The 19949-nt window shown below is 66.1% G+C and overlaps 1 protein-coding gene across 3 annotated transcripts in view; it reads right to left on the bottom strand.

Moving 5' to 3' along the window:
• The window catches only part of LPCAT1 (lysophosphatidylcholine acyltransferase 1), a 41160-nt gene extending 21861 nt beyond the window's left edge, over positions 1-19299 (bottom strand). For all 3 annotated transcript variants that reach the window (XM_045999615.1, XM_045999616.1, XM_045999617.1), the window contains exons 1-2: positions 19094-19299; positions 4467-4609 (exon numbers count right to left, since the gene is read on the bottom strand). In XM_045999615.1, coding sequence (XP_045855571.1) covers positions 4467-4609; positions 19094-19240 — 290 coding nt within the window. In that variant the 5' untranslated portion in view covers positions 19241-19299. The remainder of the gene's footprint in view (positions 1-4466; positions 4610-19093) is intronic.
• Positions 19300-19949: the final 650 nt, after the last annotated feature.

Genomic DNA, 19949 nt, shown 5'->3' with positions numbered 1-19949 from the left:
CCCGGATGAAGCCAACAGCTTCCTACTTGTTTCCACGCAGACGAGGGTGCAGACCCGTCCTGTGGTGCTGCCCAGGGATGGGGCCCACAGCGCCCACAGGCGCCCGCCAGCGGCCCCGGCAGTCCAGGGAGAAGGGGGGGCTGCCGTGTCACGCAAGCAACTGGACTGCCTGACAGAAACATGAGCCCGAAACCTCACTGGATCGACCCCCAAGGGGCTCAGCACCGTCTCAAGAGAATTCCGGAAGAGGAGGCCCAACGGCGCTGAGCGGGGCCGAGCCCAGAGGAGCCCTGAGCCCCTCGTGGAGCCCCGCGGAAGGCCCCCGCGTGCATGGCGAGCGGCTGCCGTGTGGCATTCGCCGAGATGCCGGGCCGGGCTCCGATGTCGTCTCCGGACCCGGGTGTGACCACAGCTGCACACTTCTTACACGCTCACACACGCTCGTCTGCACACACGCTACCTCGCACAGCACACGTTCCGGTAAAAGCCACGAGGTGGTCACCGGTGCACAGGAGAAACGAGGCCGGGGGAGGCTGCCGTGGGACCGAGAGCCGCCCGGGGGAGTCAGAGTCAGGGGCACATGGAAGGGGCCACTCGGAAGTGTGGAGCAAGTCCTGATGTGCCCGTGAGAGGTGCCCTCCCCAGGTCAAAGGCCAAACCGCGCGACACAGAAATGGGAGCAGAGGGTGGGCACAGGACACCTCCGGACTCTCTCAGGGTCTCGAGGAGTCCCAGCCCCGGTGAGGCCGCGCAGCCTGCAGAGACGTGGACACGGGCCTCGGAGCCACGCCGCGTGGATTGCAGCCCGCCTGACGCCTCCCACCTGCGGCCAAGGTGGCCAGGGACAAGCCCGAGGGGCTCACGGAGCGATTCCCGGGAGCGGTGATGCAGGAGACAATCCACACGCACCGGCAGGGACTGCCAGCCCTTGCTGCCTCCCCTGCTCGTCGCCCGGGGGGCACCCTGGGACCCGAGATGCCAGCACGACCAGCCACGCGGCAGAGAAGAGACTCTGGTGTGAGGACATGAGGTGGCAGGCACCAGAAGGGAGGCTGCGCGTCCACGCTCTCCTCAGGCTGTTCTGGAACCTGGGCCCGGGCGCCGTGAGAAGCGGCAGAGAACGAGAATGCGCTCTGGGCAACCCAGTATCTCAGTGCGCCCAAGAGCCTGTTCCCTGGGAGGCCGGAAGTCTCCGGAACATGCCGGAGAAAAAGGACAGCAGCGCAGCCAGGAAGAGAACCGTTTCTTACGGTTGAAGACAGACACACCTCCAACACCATGTCAGGGAGCAGAACGAACTCAAGACGACAGACTCCTACAATTTCCTTTGAAAACTTTTCAAATTCCTGGGGGCAGAGAGAAGAGTCCCAAACTCACAGCGAGTAACAAGCTCTGTGGGCATCACAGCCGACGCTGCTGGCAGCTTTGGGACTGCGGCCGTAAGATCTGGAACCCGCGGTTCTCTGCCCGGACGCGCTCCCCATCAGCATTGAGGGGAGAACGAAGACACATTCAGAGATGCACCTGAGTTTCTCCTGCTTGTCCTCTTTCTGGGACAAAATCTACACTCCAGGTAATCTTGGGAGGGAAAAACGAGAAAAAAAGAAAGAATAACCCCAAACCAGGCCCAGGAGATAGATCATGCCCAAATGGCGTGCCAGAAAGCACGGCACCCGGCAGAGGTGTCACCGGGGAGCCGGGGGCTCCGGGACGCTCTGGGAGGGCAGCGTGACCCCAGCAAGCTGGCAAGACCACGAGGGGTCAGAGTGGGAGGTGAGGCTCAGGGCTCACTATTCTGTACTAATACATTTGCAAAACACGAGTCTGACTGTAGCTGGAAATAAGGTTAAATGAGGTCACGATGGGAAGGGGCTGGTTTCCTGGCAGGAGGGAGACCGGAGCCAGGGGAGGCCCGTGGGGGGGCACCGTCTGCCGGCACACGGATTCCCGACCGCCAGCCTCTGGAACCTTCTGTCGTTTAGGCCCCCAGCCTGTGGCACGTGGTTCCAGTGGCCGGAGCTACGACACCCTCTAAGCACGTGAGCTGGCCAAGGGGCAGCACCAGGGGACGCTGCCGGCCGCCGGTCAGGTTTGCAAGACGCTCTGGTGTTTACACGGCTTTGTTGTTTGAGAGTAACTTTGAGTAAATGTGTTTGTGGAATCGTGTCGTTCTTCCTTTCACCGAGAACCCGAGGCTTTTATTTTAAGACGTCTGAATGGTGCGGACACCGTCAGCACAAATCCGCCCCCACGGGACACCGACCCCGTCGGCCCGGCCCCGCCCTGCACGGAACCGCGCCTCCCGGCGACTACACGAGGGCTCTTCCGTCCCAGCCTGCCGATGCCGAGACCTGGCGCTCCGAGGCCCCCTTCCTCCCACCTCACTGGTGCCCAGATCAGGCACACCCTGCTCTCCTTGAAGGGCCTCTGTGCTGACCGTCCTTTGTTGACCCAGTGCAGGGCAGCGCGTGCAGTTCCTAAGGGCGTATGGCTCGCGCCCCACGAGCAGCATGTGGTCTACGATCCGTGTGCACACACGCGTGTCCCTCACAGACACAGATGCGCGCACACAACGCACGATTGTGTGCATGTATGCAGACACACCTACGCCCACACGCACATGCTCAACACGTGCAGACACTCGTGTGCACACACGTTCACGCACGCACACACGCCCGCACACACACGAGCAGAGCACTGTGCAGTCCCCTCACACGCAGACACCCAGAGCTCTCACGAACCCTCAGACGTGTCTATGTCTTGCCGCTCAGGCACACGCTACAGGCACATGCGGCGCCTGGGGAGCCGGGCCGTGGGCGCCAGTTGGCGGCCGCGTATCATCCATCGAGCCCAGCGGAGCTGCGTGGAGCCGGCCCAGGGGCAACGGAGTCCAGCCCGGAGTCCGCACTTGGGAAGGAGAATCCGCCGGGGGCGCCCGAACAGGCCAGAAGGAGCCCTGGAAGCCGGTGACGTTCCCAGCGCCCAGGAGGGCCACAGCAGACAGGCCCCCCCCAACTCACTGTCTCCTCCCTGGACCCACACTCACTCCTGCCCCCCTCACCCCTACACTCACTCCCGCGCTCCCTTCCCCCCTCACTCAGGACCCACGTCCTAGCACCCCCGGGCCAGGTGCCACGCTGGGGCCAGCATGGGACGCACCACGGCCCACCTTCCACTCTCCCAGGGAGGAAGACCATGTTCACGGGACTCTGACGATGGTCCAGCGCGTGAACACAGGGAGGGGTGCACGCGAAGACGCCACGCGCGGGCTCCCCGGTCACGGCCATGCACAGTCCTCATAGGCTCGTGCTCACGGGCAAACCCATGACTCGAAATCCCATCCTTGCTGCGCCTCTGATGGTCACATGCGCCCACGGCAGGTGCATGTCCGCAGAACCGACCTCGAGGGCAAGTGCGGGTCCCACCTGCCTCTCTGGGGCACCGTGTTCCTGCCGGCCAGACGCTTCCCACGGCGAGGAGGACTGAGCCCCTGTGCTGAGCCCGTGAAGGGCCAGGAGCGAGCGTTTTGGGCTCTGTGGGCCACACAGAGTCTGCACCCGGGAGGGGCTGCGGGTGAGGCTCAGCGGAAGCAAAACTCTGTGTGGAAACCGGGCAGCGGCCAGGGGTAGCCTGGGGAGAGGGGACCCCTGTGCTAGGCTGCCGTTTCTGCTTCTGCGTCAACTGTCTGAGGACCCCGAGGGGTGACGAGAGGTGCGGACAGCGGGCGGCACTCTGGGTTTTCAATAGGAACGACTTCTGAGATGCCGCAGATACTCAGCAGGGGCCTTGCCTCCTGGTGCTTTCTTTGCCGACGGGAGACGCTGCTTTCACTCTGAGGTAAGCTTCTGAGGTCCAGCTGCGTCTCCAGCTACGGTGTTCAGAACGTGGGCGCCCGGTGACCTGGTCAGCTGAGCGTCACACGCAGGGTTCTGGCTCAGGTCACGGTCTCAGGATCCGGGACGGAGCCCCGTACCCAGCTCTGCGCTCAGCGGGGAGCCTGCCTGGGGTTCCTCTTCTCGCTCTGTCCCTCCCTGTTTGTGCGCACAGTCTCCTCGAATAAGCCGTAAAAAAGATGCACTCGGAACACGTCCACCTACGGATGGCCTTCTGCTACTCAACATGTAGCCACAAGGGAACTTCTAGGTCTATGGGGGGGACAAGGGGGCCACCCGATGCCGCAGAGACCGGACTAGCACACGGGACACAGGTTGGCTGACACGCAGCTTTGGGGGCTGGGGACGTGGGAACACGGTGGGGAGCTTCGGTGCTGAGGGCTCGCCAGCAGTGGCCACGTAGCCTGCGGGACCCTGGAGGACCCCTCAGAGCGGGATGGGGCAGCAGGTGCCGGCGAACGGGACCGGCCACCCCCAGGGAGGACGGAGGCCCGCGGCTGGCGGCGTCCCGGACGGGAGAAGCTGTGGGAGGAGGGAGGGGCACGTCCCAGTGCCTGTACATGAGTGACTCACTTGCGCCAGGCGGCCGGGGGCTGCTCGGGGTCCCCGTCCGCGGACCAGAGCGACGCGAAGAACGTGAAGGGCCACGCAAGCAGCATCATGGCCACGACGAGCAGCAGCCGGACGGGGAAGAGCGTCAGCGTCATGAGCACGACCTGCAAAGACAGGGGCGAGGTCACTCCAGAGTCTCTCGCCACGGAGCGAGTCCTCCGCATCCGCGAGGGAAGCCAGGCCCAGATCCACGCGGAAGGGCTGCGCCTGCCCCGGCCCAGGGCGCTGCCCTCGCTCAACGGTGGGGCACGTGGGCAGGGCGTCCTGCCGAGGGTCTCTGGCTGCGGCGCCGCGCCCCTCCCCACGTCAGCCTCAGGGCCCTAGGGTGGGAGCGGCAAATGGACAGCAGGGCTCCCCGGGTCCTGGACCTGCGGCCGTGCCCCTGAGCCCCTCTCCAGCCAGCCCAGCACACGCGCCCTGCTCTGCTGAGCCTTCCCAAGTCCCTCCCAGCATGGGGCTGCCATGCGGGAGCAGCAGGTGCGGAGCTGGTCGGACCACAAGACGACGGGGCCCCGCGGGACCCTCCAGCCCCGGGACGTCGCGGGCAGAAGCCCGGAAGAGTACAGGACGCAGCCGGCCCGCCTCAAACGAGCAGCACCGGGCGGCATCACACACCCCCTCGGTCTGCTTGGGGAGACGCCACGGGAGGGGCTCCGTGGGCCGGGCAGGCCCTGCAGTGAGGGGGACAGCGGCCAACACGGGGTGGGGGTGGGGACGGACGTGGGGGCTCGCCCGAGGGGCCCAGTCGGGAAGAGTCACGGTGGAGGGACACGCCCACGCCCACGCCCACGGTCCGGTTCTCAGCGGGGTCTGTGCTTGGGAATGCTGCCTTCTGGGAAGAAGACTCTCAGGCAGTCCGTCAGAAAACAGGGCCAGGGGAGGGATGACGAGACTTAAAACGTGGAAAGGATTGACGATCAACAGACACAATTTATAATTATTTGCAATAATACACACTTCAGCTATGTGGGTTTTGGTGCAGGGAGGACGGAAGCGGCCAAGAGAAGGTGCACGGAGACGTCTCCGGCTGCCTGGCTGACCCAGGCCCAGGAGCCCCACGGCCCTCGCCAGCCGGGCTGCCGTCACCGCACCTGAGTCGCCGACCGGCCCAAGGAACTCCCCGCGGACTCTGCTGGGTCCTTCGTCGAGACCGGCACACGGTGCACGCGGGTGTGATGGTGCCACGTGTGGAAAAGGGGAAGAAATCCACGCAGTGCACCGACGTACCGACGTACCCTGGTCTCAGCTCAGGCTCAGCACAAGGATCACAAGTGAGGTACTTCGCGCCTTTTCATACCGTCCTGAAAACCCAGTGTTCACCGGACGCCCCAGGTCATCTGGGGTCCCGGCCGCCCCATGTGGCACCGCGGGGACCAGCACCTCCCCGTGATCGGCAAGCTGGGTGGCCTCCCCTGTCCCGGTCACCACCCGGGGCCACAGCCTCCGGGCCGGGCAGCCGCCGCCACAGCGGATCCATCTCGTGGGTGACGCTGGGGACGTTTCCAGTCATGTGAGCGCTTCCTCTGGGCTGTAGCACACGTTCTGGGCGGACGAGAACGCCTCAGCCCCGGGCCTCGGGAGCGGCGTGTGCTGTAGCCGTGAGCGTGCTGAGTTTCAGCCGCCATCCGTCCCTCCCGCGCCCACTCGGCCCGCGACACGCCGCAGCCACAGGGCTCCTCCTTCAGGCCTCGCTCACAGGGCCGGCAGGCCACCCGCTGGGGAGCCTTTCCCCTCCGGAGCTGCGGAGCTCGCCTGCGAGCGTGCGTCCGGGGGCAAGTGAGGGGCAGGCCTGGCCACTGGCCTCCTGGCACTCTCGCCGTCCAGCACACACCGGCCCCGCGCCTCAGCCGGTCCGAGCAGACTCGGAGCTTCCAGCCGCGGGACGACGGCCAGGGCTGCCGCGTCAGCCACGTGGACATTCTCAGGTGTGCTGGGCTGCAGAAAGACCACAGTCACCGCAAAGACGTTGGTAGAAAGTCCCGCTGGGCTGGAAAACAGAGGGCACGGAGCAGAGCACGGGGAGCGGCCCGGCTGCCTCTAGGCCATCCTGCTGGGCACTCGCGGGCACCGTGATCAGCAGCCAGGCAGACACGGTGCCTCCATCTCCGAGGCAGCCGCGGGTACTCCTGCTTCTCGGCCAGCCCGGAGGGCAAGCCCACAGAATCACAGAGCCCAGTGTCCCGGTCCCCGGGAGGGATCCTGTAGGGAGGCAGGGGGTCCCCTCAGGAGAGGGCAGGGCTCCGTTTCCCCCAACCCAAAGAAGACCCAGCTCTTCTGGGTCTGGGGGTTGACTCAGACACCCCCCCGGCTTGTGGGGGGACCAGGGACAGCCCCCAACATCACTCCCATAGAAGCCCCGCGCGGAGCCGGGAGGCGGTCAGCAGCCGCAGGCGATCCATAGGAGGCGCCGGCACCGGCGGGATAGCAGGGGCTTCGGGGAGGAAGAACGCGGGCCTCGCTCCCGGGTGACGGCACTGGGTGGGGCCGGGGGAGGGTCCGGCCGCAGCACAGAGGAGGGGGCAGGCTGCAGGCCAAGCAGGAGAGGCTGGGGTGTGGGACTCGCGCCCTCCACAGAGCTCTGAAGGCTGTGGCCTCACTGCCCCTCAGCAGCCCGGCCACCCTCAAGGGCGCCAGGTCAAATAAACCTGGGTTCGCCCCTCCCGCGACCTGAGGGTTTACCCCTTCTAGGAGGACCTCCATTCAGGCTCCCCGGCTGAGTGAGGTCATGCTCCGTGGAAGTTGGCTGTGACGCGCGGTCCATCAGGAAGGGTTTTAGCCAGACACGGACACGCAAGCTGGCGGTTCCCGTGTCCCGGGGCAGCATCCTCCCGTGGCACGCTTCACCACGGGTCCCCGGTGGGGGCCCAGCTGCCGGGGGCATGTCATGGCAGCCTGTGAGCTCTCAACAGCTTTTCCTGCCCAAAGGAGCCAGGACTCCTGGGAGAAGCCAATTCTGGGCGGGGGCAGAAAACGTGGAGGGTGATCGGGGACAGCAGGGAAGGAGGCAAAGGCCCCGGACTCCGGAGCCCCCGCGGCAGACACGTCTGAGCACCGGTGAGATCGTCACACTGATGGGCCCCTCACGTGTGCCCACACCCTGCGTCCAATGCCCCGGGTGCACACACACGTCTGCACACACCCCGCCTCACTGGCTGCCTCCGGAGGGACATGGGCTCCTGAGCGTGACACCAGCCCATGTGGTCATGAGACCGTCCCTTGGGGCAGCCGAGGGGGATCCAGGAGGGTCCCGCACGCCCGCGCCCTGCGGAGGACACGGTGCACGCCGACAGAAACGGGTGCGTCTGAAAGCCAGGGCCTTTAAAAGGGGACTAAGTAAAATGAGGTCACTAGAGTGGACCTGATTCCACACGGCAGGTGTCCTTCTGGGAAGACATTAGGTCAGACACACGCAGACGGCTCCTAGAAGGGACGGCATCTATACGGCCAGGAGCGAGGCCTCAGGAGGGGCTGGAGGTGGGGCTTGCAGTCTCTAGGACCGGGGGACAGAAACGGCTGCTGCTGAAGCGGCCGGCCTGTGTGTGTCTCCCATCTCCCGTGACAAGACACGTGCAAGACAATTCCCGTTCCAACGTAACACCTTCGCCAAGTGCAGTGAGTTCACTAACGGGCCGTCTGGAACTCTCTCCCGAGGGCCCCTCTGGTCACAGTGCCCAGCTCAGACGCACCTGGTGGTCACGCCCTCCTCTCTGCCGAGGCCACTAACCTCGTCTCTGTGCCGTCCCAACGCCTCGGGCTTCACAACGCGCAGCTGCCGACGCACTGTGTAGGAGACGGAGGATGCCGGAGCGCACGGGGGTCCCTGCGTCTCACCCGCGCCGTCCCCGTGCTGGGCTGGGTCACTGTGGCAACACGGGTCCTTGCCGGGCGCGGACGGACCAGCCACACCCCTCAGATGCTGTGCAGCCCCGGAGCGCACGCGGGCCCGGTGCCATCGAGGGCCCCCAAGCTGTGCTGACTCAGCACCTGCCGGTCGGAGGTACTTGCGGGAGCGCGGCGGGGGGTTCACTGTGACGGCCCTGCCTGACGGGGTCAGCAGCCTGAAGGCCCGGGGGCCGAGTCACAGCACACGGCAAGCACCGGGCCATGTGGCAGGGGCTGCCCTCGTGGCACTCGGCACGGCGGTGGGCAGGCCACGGGGAGGGGGTGTTCTGGGGCGGGAGTGCTTTCCCGTGGACGAGAATAATGATCGCCGTTCCAGAGGCTGCAGAGACACAGACAAGTATGCCGTGGAGAAGCGCGTTCCCGTGGGGTCGGGGACAACGGGAGTGCCCGCGGGCCGCGGAGGGACGGAGCTGTGCCATCGGAGCCTGGGCAGCGTCTGCAAACTGTGCTCACGCGCGGCAGCGCCCCGACCGCCCTGTCACCGCAGACCCTGCCGGGGCGCGGGTGACGGAGAAGCCGTGTTCCCTCCACCAGCGACTGCACGGGCACCAGCCCCACGGGTTTCACAGCCAGAGCTCGGCGGTGTCACCAGGAGGAGGCTGATGCCAAGCCCTGGGCCCCCTGGTTCTGGCAAAGGTCAGGGAACAACGGTCGCTCGGGGCCAGTCCTGTCCCACAAAGCCGCGGGCCGTGGTGCTGGTGCCTATACCCTGCAGGGGACGGCTCGGGAATGGCCCACGTGCGCGCGCCCGGCTGGCTGGCAGCCCCAGTCCAGCTCCCCGCGGAGCGGCTTGCGTGGGCGTTGCTGGGAGCAGCGGAGCAGGATGCCACCTGGGACGCCAGCAGGGGACAGGGAGCCAAAGGTCGCCTGTGTGGCAGGTGCCGGCCGCACCAGAGGGAAGGCTTCCAGCTCCTCAGGGTACAAGGGCAGGTCCTGCGGTGACTCAGAGACAGAAAGACAGAACAGAACTCCTACCTTCCCGTCACCTGGATTACAGCATTTGAGAGGCATGAGTGTCCAGGACGGCCACGGGCCATGCACTGAGTGTGTGCAAGCTAGACGTCACTAACAGGTGTGGGGCCTGGGCCGGGGGGTGCACGGGGCCTGATCAGCGGGGGTGCCACCCACCGGAGAGACCAGCATGGAGGGTGCTCAGGCCCAAAGTGCATAGGACCCACGGTCTTCGGACCTGCGGGTCCGCCCGCAGCCACGACGACGGGCTCCAGAGGCCAAGGACGGGACGTGCAAGCCTTCTGGGCACTCGGTGGTATTCCCAGCCCAGATGCCCGCGCCAGGATGGAGGGACCCATGGCCCCACGGCTGGAGGGACGTCACTGCAGAGCTGTGGCTCTGGGGACAACACGACAGAGACTCCACTACCCCCAATCAGTCCTCCCGCCCCGTCCTGTGTGTGCCCAAGGCAGAGTGAGGTGCAGATGGGTGGCCCGCAGCTCCGGGGGGTCTGGGTCTGTGGGGCAAGAACAAGCCCGCACTGGGGTGGGAGGGGCACCCTGCTTGCTGGGCTGGGTCTTGTGACGGCCTCAAGCGGCTCCCTGGGAGGCTGGGCTGGGTCTCCCGCTTCCCCCCACGAGGAGACAGACGAGCCTCATGGGTTCTGCAAAAAGGCTCCCAGGTGAGAGAAACAGGGAAACCGTACCTGCAGAATCCGTCTTTCTCTCTGGCTGTTACATAGTATAAAAATTTAAAGCAAGTTGTTTTAAAACTCCTGGTTTAGAACAGAGAATCTTCTGGAACCAGGAAGCCACAGCCTGACGGCCCTCAGCCCAGCGCAGGCGGGGAGCGGCTCTGTAGACGTGGCCCTGGCTCCTGCCTCCTGGGGTCCCTCCCTCCCGACACAGCGACAAGACAGAGGTGTCGACACGTCTTGCCTCTCAAGAACGTGGGGGATGACAGCAGCTGTCCCCGGAGGGCCGCCGGCGGGGCCGTTCTAGCACTAACTGCTTGGGACGTCCGCGGGCGTCGGGTCTGGACTTCGCAGTGGGGTCGGGTCTTCGCAGGTGCAAGCCCGGCAAACCAGCCTCAGAGAACCGACCCCCACGGCTCCCCTCCAGCAGCAAAACACCTTTTCTGAACACGCTGGGATGCAAACCGCCTCCGAGCTCGAAGGAAAGACAGAGAGCCGCGCTCCCAATGGCGGCCGTGAGCGTCACCCGCTCGTCACACGGGGCTGCTGGCGAGAAAGGCTCCTTTCTGCGGAGAGACGGCGCGCAGGGCGAGGCTGAGCTCCGCGGTGCGGGCAGCTCGGGGAGGTGGGGACGGGGCCAGGAGCGAGGCCCCGTCTGCGGGCGGGTCCGTCTTCACGGGGCCTCCTGTTTCCGGAGCAGCCGGCCTCCGTCCGTGTGATCCGCCACTATTTCATGCTGTGCCCGGCCCACGGCGGGACGCCCTCGCCTTCTGCTCGCGAGCACGTGAGTGTTCGTCTCCACGCGCTGACGTCGTGTGTGCACCGGTGTGGCCGAGGACCGTCCCCTGCCAGGACCACACTCGCGGCGCCGTACAAGCTCTCTTCCCCGCTCCCCACTGAGATCTAAAGGTCCCCAGGGCGGTGCTAAAACAGCTCTTTTCTCCTCCGACCTGTAAGTAGCGCCGCCGTCCCCAGCACGCGGGCCTCTCCGCACCGGAGCCTTCGGACCCGTCCGGGCGCACGCGGCCAGCCCGGAGCCGCGCACAGAAGGAGAGGGCCTCTCGGGAAGTCGCCGTGCACGTGCGAACCTGTGGCCGGCCCCAGCACGGCCACGCTCCTGGACAGGCGCGTCTCCTGTCCCTATCGGGGCTGATGGCATGGCTGACGCAAAGCCACAGGCGCCCCTGCAGCTTGGCACAGGAGCGGAACCGCCCTGGTCTCGGGAGACCCTCCACACACACCCTACAACCAAGGGTGCCGCACCAGGAGCCCTCCCGACACCGCACAGTCCTTCCGCTCCTGCCTCCTCGCCAGTGTCCAAGGGCCCAGTGCGGTGGAGGTCAGAGCCTTCTGCGGTGTCGGGCCCAAGGCCAGCTCTGTCCCCCAGCGCCGAGGGTCTCACGGGCCCTGGCACGGGAGCAGCGGGACCCACAGCCACCGGGTCACAGCCACACGGTCAGCGGTCAGCACGGAGGGCAGCTCATGGCCCCCAGGCGAACGCAGCAGAGATCTCCGGGCTCGGGGGCTGAGCAGGCGGCACAGGGCACTCGGTCCATGCAGAAGGGTGTCAGCAGACAAGCTCAAGAGCTGTGGCATGCGGGCCATGGTGGTGCAGCCTTGGGGACATCGGGAGACACCTGCCATGTAGTCAGCCTCAGGGTCTCCAGGAAGAACCACCGCAAGACGCTGGCCAGCAGAGGCACGGAAGGCCCTGGAAGTGTGTGCCCTGCTGAGCGCCGCGTCACTGCTGGGCAGACAAGGGAGCGCTGGAGTGGACCAGCTTGGGGGCCGAGGGGAGGACTCCGGGTGCTCGATGCCCTCCTCACTGTCCCCACGGCTACCACCACAGCCGCCCAGGGCTCCCCGGTAGGAGCTCAGCCCTTGGAGCCTAGGGCTGGCGCGGGGGAGGGGTGGGGCACGACGCACCCTCCCCCGACAACCCTGCTCCCTCAGAGCACTGGAGAGCCCTGGTGCTCTGAACACACACCCCGCCCTCGCTGTAGGAGGCTTCCGGGCTATCTGCCCTGTGCCGGAGGGTGGATGGCTCGGGCGCACACGCAGCTGTCTGTAAGCCACGGGAGAAAACGCGTAGGAGAGGAAACAAGTTCACTAGGTCAACGAACGTGTGCCAAGTGCCGGTCACCAGCCAGTGCTGCTCCCAGTGACCCGCGGAGGCCTGCAGCTCTGCCTGGCCTGGAGCCCCATGGGCAGGACAGCCGGCCCAGCAGCCAGCTGGCCTGAGGGCAGAGCTGGGGGGGGAGCTCCTTTCCTGCAGGAACTGAGAAAGGTCCCTGACCCTGCAGGGACTGAGCAGAGGCAGGGGAGCCCGGGGGGACGTGGCCTCCTCCGCCTCCGGCTCCGCTCGCCCCTCCCCACTCATCTCCTACAAAATCCCCTCTCCTCCGGGTTTTCAGGACCTTCAGCCGGGGGCCCTGTGGTCTCTGCCGTTCTAAGCGGCCACTCCAGCAGGCTCCAGATGTGAAATCCCACAGGAAACCCCAGTGCAGGCCCGAGGCCCCTCTGAGGCTGTCCTCACCCCCGAGAGCTCCGCACGCAGCGGGTCCGCCTCTCTGGGCAGGTGCCGAGGAGAAGAGCGGACGGGACAGAAGCAGAAACGCTGCCAAGAGCCCAAGTTCGGGGCCGGCTGTTCCACGCCAGAGATGAGGCTCAGGTCCAACCCAGGAGCGGGCTCCAAATCTTCACTCGGAGACCGCAGGGACGCGGTGGCACCTGACGCGTTCCCATAGGCCTCTCACCTGGGGGGGCCCGGACACCCGGCGAGAACAGCTGCTTGGGGGCTTTCAGGGCACAGACCTCCCCCTGCAGAGTCCCACAGACGAGCCGAGCAGCTCGGGCCCCGAGCGGCACTCTGGGGCGGCAGGTGCTGGTGGAAGGCGGGGGCAGGAGGGCCAGCCCAGGGGCACTGGCTTTTTTCCCGAGAACACCCGTCCCCAAAGGGAACGAGAAACGAGGGAGTGGGAGCCAGGAGGGACAGATGCACAGACCACGCACAGAGAAGGACCTGTTCTGGTCCCCGAGCAGATGATGCCCAGAAGCCACACACAGGGTCAGAATAGGCCGGTGGTACATGGCACCTGGAGGGACCCCCCACGTTCCTGCGCCCAGGCAAGCTCCAGGGGGCCGTGAGCTCATCGGTTTACTAACAGTCTGTGCATCTCTCCCGCTGCTAGGAGCCCCTGGCTGTGGTCCAGGAGAGAGCAGTCCCTGCCCTGGCTGTGGGCTCACAGTCCCGAGAAAGGAGCCCCCACCCCCACCAGCTCGGGGAGTTCCCCGCCCGGAGCAGGCTGCAGGGGGCTGGGCAGCGGCTCACCTTCCCTGGCCTCGCATGCAGTCCGCGAGGACAGTCGGCAGGGGCAGGAAGGGGGGTGCCAGGCAGGTTGGGGCCGGGACGGAGGAGCCGAGAGGACCCTACCAAGGACTCGGTCCCCTCCACCTTGGGCTGGCAGACACAGCCAGGCTGTGGGGCCTGAGGAAATCCCTTATCTCCAGCGCCTTTGGCATGGCCTGAAGGAATGAATCTTGAATTCCTGGCTGTGGCCTGTCTGGCTGCTGGCCTTCGCTCAGCAGGTCCCAGCAGACCTGCAGGCCCAGGAAACAGCGAACCTTGAGGCCCTTGCCAAGGGGGCCCCTCCAGCAGCGGACCTGGGCTGTCCCCACGGGCTGCAGATGCTCCCAGCTGGGCGCTTCCTGCCCGCTCCGCTCTCCGACAAAGCACCCGGGGACATGCTGGCTCGGCCTCACCCCCGACCACAGGCTCGACCCAAATGCTGGCTCCGGGCCCCCATCTGTGGGAAGCTCTTAGGGAACACCCTGCCCCCCAACTGTAGAGAGCCTCTAGCTCCCAGCTGTAAGGAGACCCAAGGGCACATTTTGTGCTTCCCCAGCTGCGGGGAGCTCCCCGGAGCGTCCTGGCCGTCCCCCAGCTGCGGGAACTCTCGGCCCGTCAGTACCATTTGTTGGGCCAGAACGGGCCTGACAGCCGGCCTGTGGTAGGAGCCTGGGCAGTCTGCCCCGGCCGGAGTGCTCACTCTTCCGAACACACGGGCAAACGTGGGAGCAGACTGGTCCACGTGCTCGTCGGTGCAACGCGGGAGAGCACTCGTGGGATGGGAGGGCGCGGGTGGCGGCCGCTGGCCAGCGCACCCGGTTAGGGGAGACGGCCTGGATGGCCCTGAGCGCTCAGGGGTAAGTTGGGCTCCAGCTTGGGGCGTGCTGTGCTCCAGCGGCCCGGGGGCCCCCACGAGGATATAGAGCTAACGAGCCACCGGACCGAAGTGACTGATGACTCTTTCCCACCAGTGAAGAGACCTGCTGCTACAGGGAGGGGGTTCTGCTTGGCTGTTGGGCCTGGTCCAAACCAGCCCCTCGGGCTAGGATTCCTGGCTGTCTGGGGCCCCGGGCTCACTGCTGGGGGTGCCGTGCACAGAGCAGAGGGCCGCGCTGGGTGGCCGCACCGGCCCCCACCCTCCGGCCCTCAGCGACCCTGTGAGACCAACTCTGCACCCCAGCCTAGGGGTTTGGAATATCAAAATTGTGAAAGATTTTTTTTTTTTTAAAATTTCAGCGAGCAAGTAGCTTTTTAGAGAAAATAAGTCTGTCCTCTGGCTCTCAGATGGACACGTGACTTCTGGGAGTAAAGAGGCCGCAGTCCCTGGGCTCCTGTGGCAGGTCCCGCCCGCGGGCTGGGAGGGTGTCAACGGCTCGGGCAGGGCAGTCTGCGGAGCTTCTGCGCCCCGTGAATGCACGAGAACGGAGTTGGCGTCATGCCTGAGACACTGGGAGCCGCGGGCATGTGCGTGCTTAGGGACAGCGTTTAACAAGCTTGGAGACACCTCCGCTTGTGAGGCTGGAATGTGGGCAAAACCAGGAACGTGACAATTAGTGATAACACCACAAAGTGTGGCTCGAAGGGCTGCTTGGCGGCTGGGCTTGAGGTCAGCACTGCGACCCCATCTAGACACACGCTTTCCTCTGGGCGCATTTTCACAATCATTCACCACCTCACTCTGGGTTTACGGAACACTAGAAACGGGAGAAGCACAAGCTCAGGAAAGGTTAAGGTCACCTGGACGCATCACAGCAGACACAGGAGGGCCGGGCGAGGGGCAAGCTCAGCCTTGCAGCTCCGGGGACCGTGGCATCAGGTCCTGGCTGTGCGGGGTGAAGACCCCAGGGGCAAAGTGGTCGGCGAGGCACAGTCTCTGGCCGGGCGGCACAAGGGGGTGAAGCTTTGCGAAACATGATTCGTGGGAGCCTCGCTCAGATTCCCAGGAGCCGAGGAGCCCAGAGCCCCTCCTTGGAACTCCTCCAGCATCTGGCGTGCCCTCTGGTGCTCAGATGCCTGTGGGGACAGGAGCAGAGGAAGCGCCCTCCTCCCGCACTAGGATGCCTCTGTGGCCACTTTCAGGGGCAAAATCCCGATTTTCTAAAACGGGAGAGAAGACTGACAGTGCTTTGCTCAGTGCTGGTAAGTCTTTAAACGTGCAACACAAGCGTGTCAACACTTGCATGCGTCTACGCATACGGTGTCCAGACACACACGCCAAACCCCCACGTTCCAGGACCAAAGAGCAGGGTTACGAAAAGCCAAGTCTCCTCAACCCCCGCCCCATCCGCCAACTCGGCCACGGTTAAAGCTTCTGCGCGACCCTCCGAGAACAGCAGGCCTGGATGACAGGAGGCTCCTGGTGTGTTAGGAGGAAAAGCCAGTCCCCTAAGGGCTCACCTGCCCTGAACCTGCCTGGGGTCGAGGCCCGCAGAGTCCCTGGGTCTAAATCTCCTCACCCGGGACCCAGGGACGCGACACGCCACCCCGCACCCACCTGTCTCCAGGGCTTCACTGAGTGACCAGAGGTAAGGACACGGGAGAAATGCCCCTACACGTCAGGGGGCTACAGACACACAACAGAGGGGCACGTCAGGCCCCAGGTTGTCAGAGGTGACGGGGCCTAAGGCCTGGTGCCAGGCCTGCTGCAGCCAGTCCTCTCTGTCTTCCCCTGGGACACCCGTGCTCCCGGAAGCCCTCCGTCTCCGTGCCCCCCCCCCAGTTTCTGTGGCCCCTTCAGAGCACCAGCTCCGAGTCACGTCCTGTCCCCACACGCCCCTCCCTCCACGCCCCTTGGCAGACCGCTGGGGTCGATGCATGGACTCGAGGGGCAGCAGGAGGGCTGGGGTGGGTGCCCAGGAGCCCGGCAGGTCACGGAAGCAGGTGGAAAGCACCGGGCCTGGACGTCTGCGGGGCACGGGACTCCCTGCCCCAGAAGGCCCACACCTGACTCAGGCTCCCGGGTAAGACCAAGGGCATCTGCTGTTGCTTTCTTCCTTTTAACCGAAACTCAAACATTTGGACAGGAACTCAGAGAAAACAATCATCCACTTCTGTGTACCTACACTGCACACAGGTCACCCCACAGGGCCGGAGTCTGTCCCTGCGTCCGACCTTCACGGTAATCCTCTCTGTGGGTTTAACGCGGAAAGGGGCGCACGCGGCAGCGCCCTCCCACAGACGACTCACTTCCAGGGTGAACAGGAAGCTAGACTGCCTTGCGGGAAGTGAGTCGTCCTCGGCAGTCGTCCCTGGGAGCTCAGAGACGGGGAAGCATCGGGGCTGGAGGCAGAGCACACTCATGCCCGGGGGTTCCAACAGAGGTGCCCCCCAAGCCCTGGCAATAGAAACCACTCTATGACCCCCCACAGCGAATCACCAGGTGACCCCGTACGACACCATTTAGCTTTTCCTTTCTTGACAAGTTATTTTCCGTCCGAAGAGGTGGTTAAGCTCCTCGCTAAGCCGGTGGTTAAACAGGCGACTGGTCGTTCATCGCAGACAGTGGCGGCCCAGCCCCGGCAGCAGCCTAACAGGTGCACGCAGGCGTCCTCCTGGCTTATCCTGACTAGGAACGCCAGTGGGTTCCTGGGCGCCCCTGGGTGTCTGCCATGGCTGGGCTCGTTTACTGACTGATTTAAGGAGTCCGACTTTCTTTGCTGGGACAGGCAGACCCCCCCGTGGAAACCTCAGCCTCCTGTATTATTTAAAGGAGAAAAGCTCGCAGGACACTGCTTGCAAAAACCAAAACGTCTCTGTAGGACGGAACCTGGAGCTCAGGAGTCACAAACTCTGTGCCCCCGACCGTGGGCCGCCGACCGGAGCAGTAACCGCAGCTCCGTGACGCACACAGGACACACACCGGTGATCCGGAAGAGTCCGGACGCCGGCCCTGCAGCACCGCAACGAGGCACAAAGTGTCCTCCCCTTCCCGGGGGGCTGGAGCGTTCCACCCACCCGTTCCTTTTCTGAACACCTTCCAGAAGCTGCCTGCCAACATCTAAAACCACAACCCCCCGTCAGGAGCTGCTCCAAATCCCCAGTTTACAGCCCCGTGTCCCCCGCCTCAGGGGCCGGGGAGTTCAGGCTCCGCTGGGACGTCCGTCCATCCGTCCTTTCTGCGCGTTCACTCAGCGACTGGCGAGCCTCTACAGCGCACCCCACTCGGACAAAGAGTGCCAGGTCGTGGCAGGACGGACCCGGCCCCTGTCCCTCCACACTACGGAGTGAGGGGGCTGCAAGTGTGACAGGGACGCAGAGGCAGCCCCCCAGGGACCTCCAGGGAGGAGGGGCGTCCTCCCGCAGGTGCTGTCACCCAAGGCCTGCCGGAGCAGAGAGGCCAGGAGAGAGCAGGCAAAGTCAGGAAGACACAGGTGCGGCAGGACCTTGAAAGCCACCTGGAGTCAGGGCTCAGTCCCAGGGTCACCCTCCGTGGGTGGAAGAAGGCCTGTGGACCACAGGAGTGATGGGGCAGGGTCTGGTGGGGGCAGCATTCAGGAGCCCCGAGGAAGTGGCTGTGCTCCTAACCCCGTCACAGCTGGGTCAGGCAGCTGGCAGGCGATGAGTTCAAGTCTGCAAGCAAAGGAACAGCACGGGAGGTGCCGGCAGAGCCCAGGGGCGGGCGGACGACGGTGTCTGTCTGCAGACACACACAGACACAGGGGACAAGGCCCGGGAGCTGACTGGCACAACCCTGCTTCTTCGTGTCCCCAGAAGGGAATGCCACCCTCCCCTCTCCCCTGTCCTCAGTCTTGCGCCTTCCCTTCCCTCTCCCGCGATGACACTCAAGCCCACCTAGAGGAGGCTTGAGCAACCCAGGACAAATATCAAACTTCAAGAACTTTCCACTTCAATATTTTTTCCAAAGACAAACTTTATGCGTTGAAGAAGAAACTCAGTGTCACCGCAAAATGTCCGGTCACAGCTGGAAATACGCTGTCCACCAACAGCGCAACTGCTGAAACCACACACTTGTGCCTGCTTCCATTTCGGTGTTGGACTTAAAAGAAATGCCAGATTATGAGCAATCTTACAGAAATCAGGGGCACAACCGGAGAGCAGGAGTGTACGCACGGCGGCCCAGCCCTGCGGGAATGACCCCAGCTGGTCAGGGAATGGACGCTACCAAGTCAGGAGTGACCCCAGCAGGTCGCGGAACGGGTCCCCCCTGGAAGCCGGCGAGGACAGGGGCGCGAGGGGCCCCGCCGCTTCCAGCAGGCGTCCATGTCAGCGGGACCAGCGCGCTCCGCGCATCGCACGCGCTGGAAGCGGACCCCGCCGCTCGCTCGCGGGACCCGGGACGCCCAGAACCGTCGCGGCCGAGCCCCAGGGCAGCGCCCCCGGCACTCGCCGCACAGCGCAACTTGCAGGCGCAGAGGCGGAAATCCTGCCGCTCCCGCCGGCCGCTCCGGCCCGCGCTCAAAGGACCGCCGGGTCCGCACACGAAGCTCATCAAGGGACCAAGTCACATCCAGGGCGGCCGCGCGGGTCCCTCCAGGGGCCTGCGCGCGGCCGGAGCGGACGCGGGGCCCGGGGACCGCGGGTGCGGCGAGCCGGGGATCCGGGAAGGGGGGTGTGGGGCCGGGCGCCAGGCGCGGGCCCCGGGATGGGGGTGAGGCCGCCGGCCGCGGGGCTGTGGGGGTCGCGGGCCGCGCGGGGCGGCGGGGCCGGGCCCGGCCCGGGGCGCGCACCCACCTGGGCCTTCCGCAGGGCGCTGAGGCGCAGCTCGTGCACGAAGGGGTTCCGCCCCGGGGGCGCCAGCCGCCGCACGTCGCCGGGCCCCACGCTGGACGCGGCGCCGGAGCCGGGGGCGGCCCGGGGACCGCGCGCCCGCAGCCTCATGGCCGCCGCCAGCCGCAGGGAGCCGGGCGCGGGGCGCGGAGCCGGCGCGGGGCGGGCGCGGGGCGCGGGCCGAGGATGCGCGGCGGCCGGGGCGGGCGCGCAGGCGCGGGCGGGCGGGCGGCGTGACGCGAGGGGCGGGGGGCGCCGGCGGGGCGAGGCCTGGGCGGGCGGGGGCGGCGCGTCCCGAGAGCCCCGCCCCCGGGCCCGCGAGGCCGCCCCGCCCCGCCCCGCCCCGCCCCGCGCCGGCCGTCCGCGGCTTGGGGGCTCGCAGGGGAGGCGGGGGTCCCGGGATCCCGCGTCCCGAGCGGCGCGCGGGCCCGTGGCGGCGCCTCCCGTAGCGGCCGGACCGCGGGGACCCTCAGTCCGGGCCTGTCCCCTGCGCGAGAGGCCCGGCCAGTGGCTCTCCAGCGGCGAGGACGTCTCCGCACCAGGCGCCCCCCTGCCCGAACGCGGGGCTCCCGGCGAGCCAGGCTGCACCGGCGCGAGGCCCGCGCGCTCCGTGGAGCTCCGCTAGGGATGGACCCAGACCAGCCCCGGCTGCCTTTCCTCCTGGCCTGACCTCGAAGGCCGCCTTGGGGAAGCAGGTTCTCTCTGTGCGCCTCCCAGGTCCGGTCTGGGCCCCGCTGGCTGCGGGCTGTCCCGGGAGGCCTGAGCGCAGCCCCTTCCCCACGGTCCGCCCGGAAGCGGGGGGTGCTCAGACGCGTTTGCT

Source organism: Meles meles, chromosome 3 (genome assembly GCF_922984935.1).
Source record: "Meles meles chromosome 3, mMelMel3.1 paternal haplotype, whole genome shotgun sequence".
Lineage (NCBI taxonomy): Eukaryota > Metazoa > Chordata > Mammalia > Carnivora > Mustelidae > Meles > Meles meles.
The sequence above is the reverse complement of the archived record's forward strand: the minus strand, read 5'-3'. Positions and strand labels throughout refer to the sequence as shown.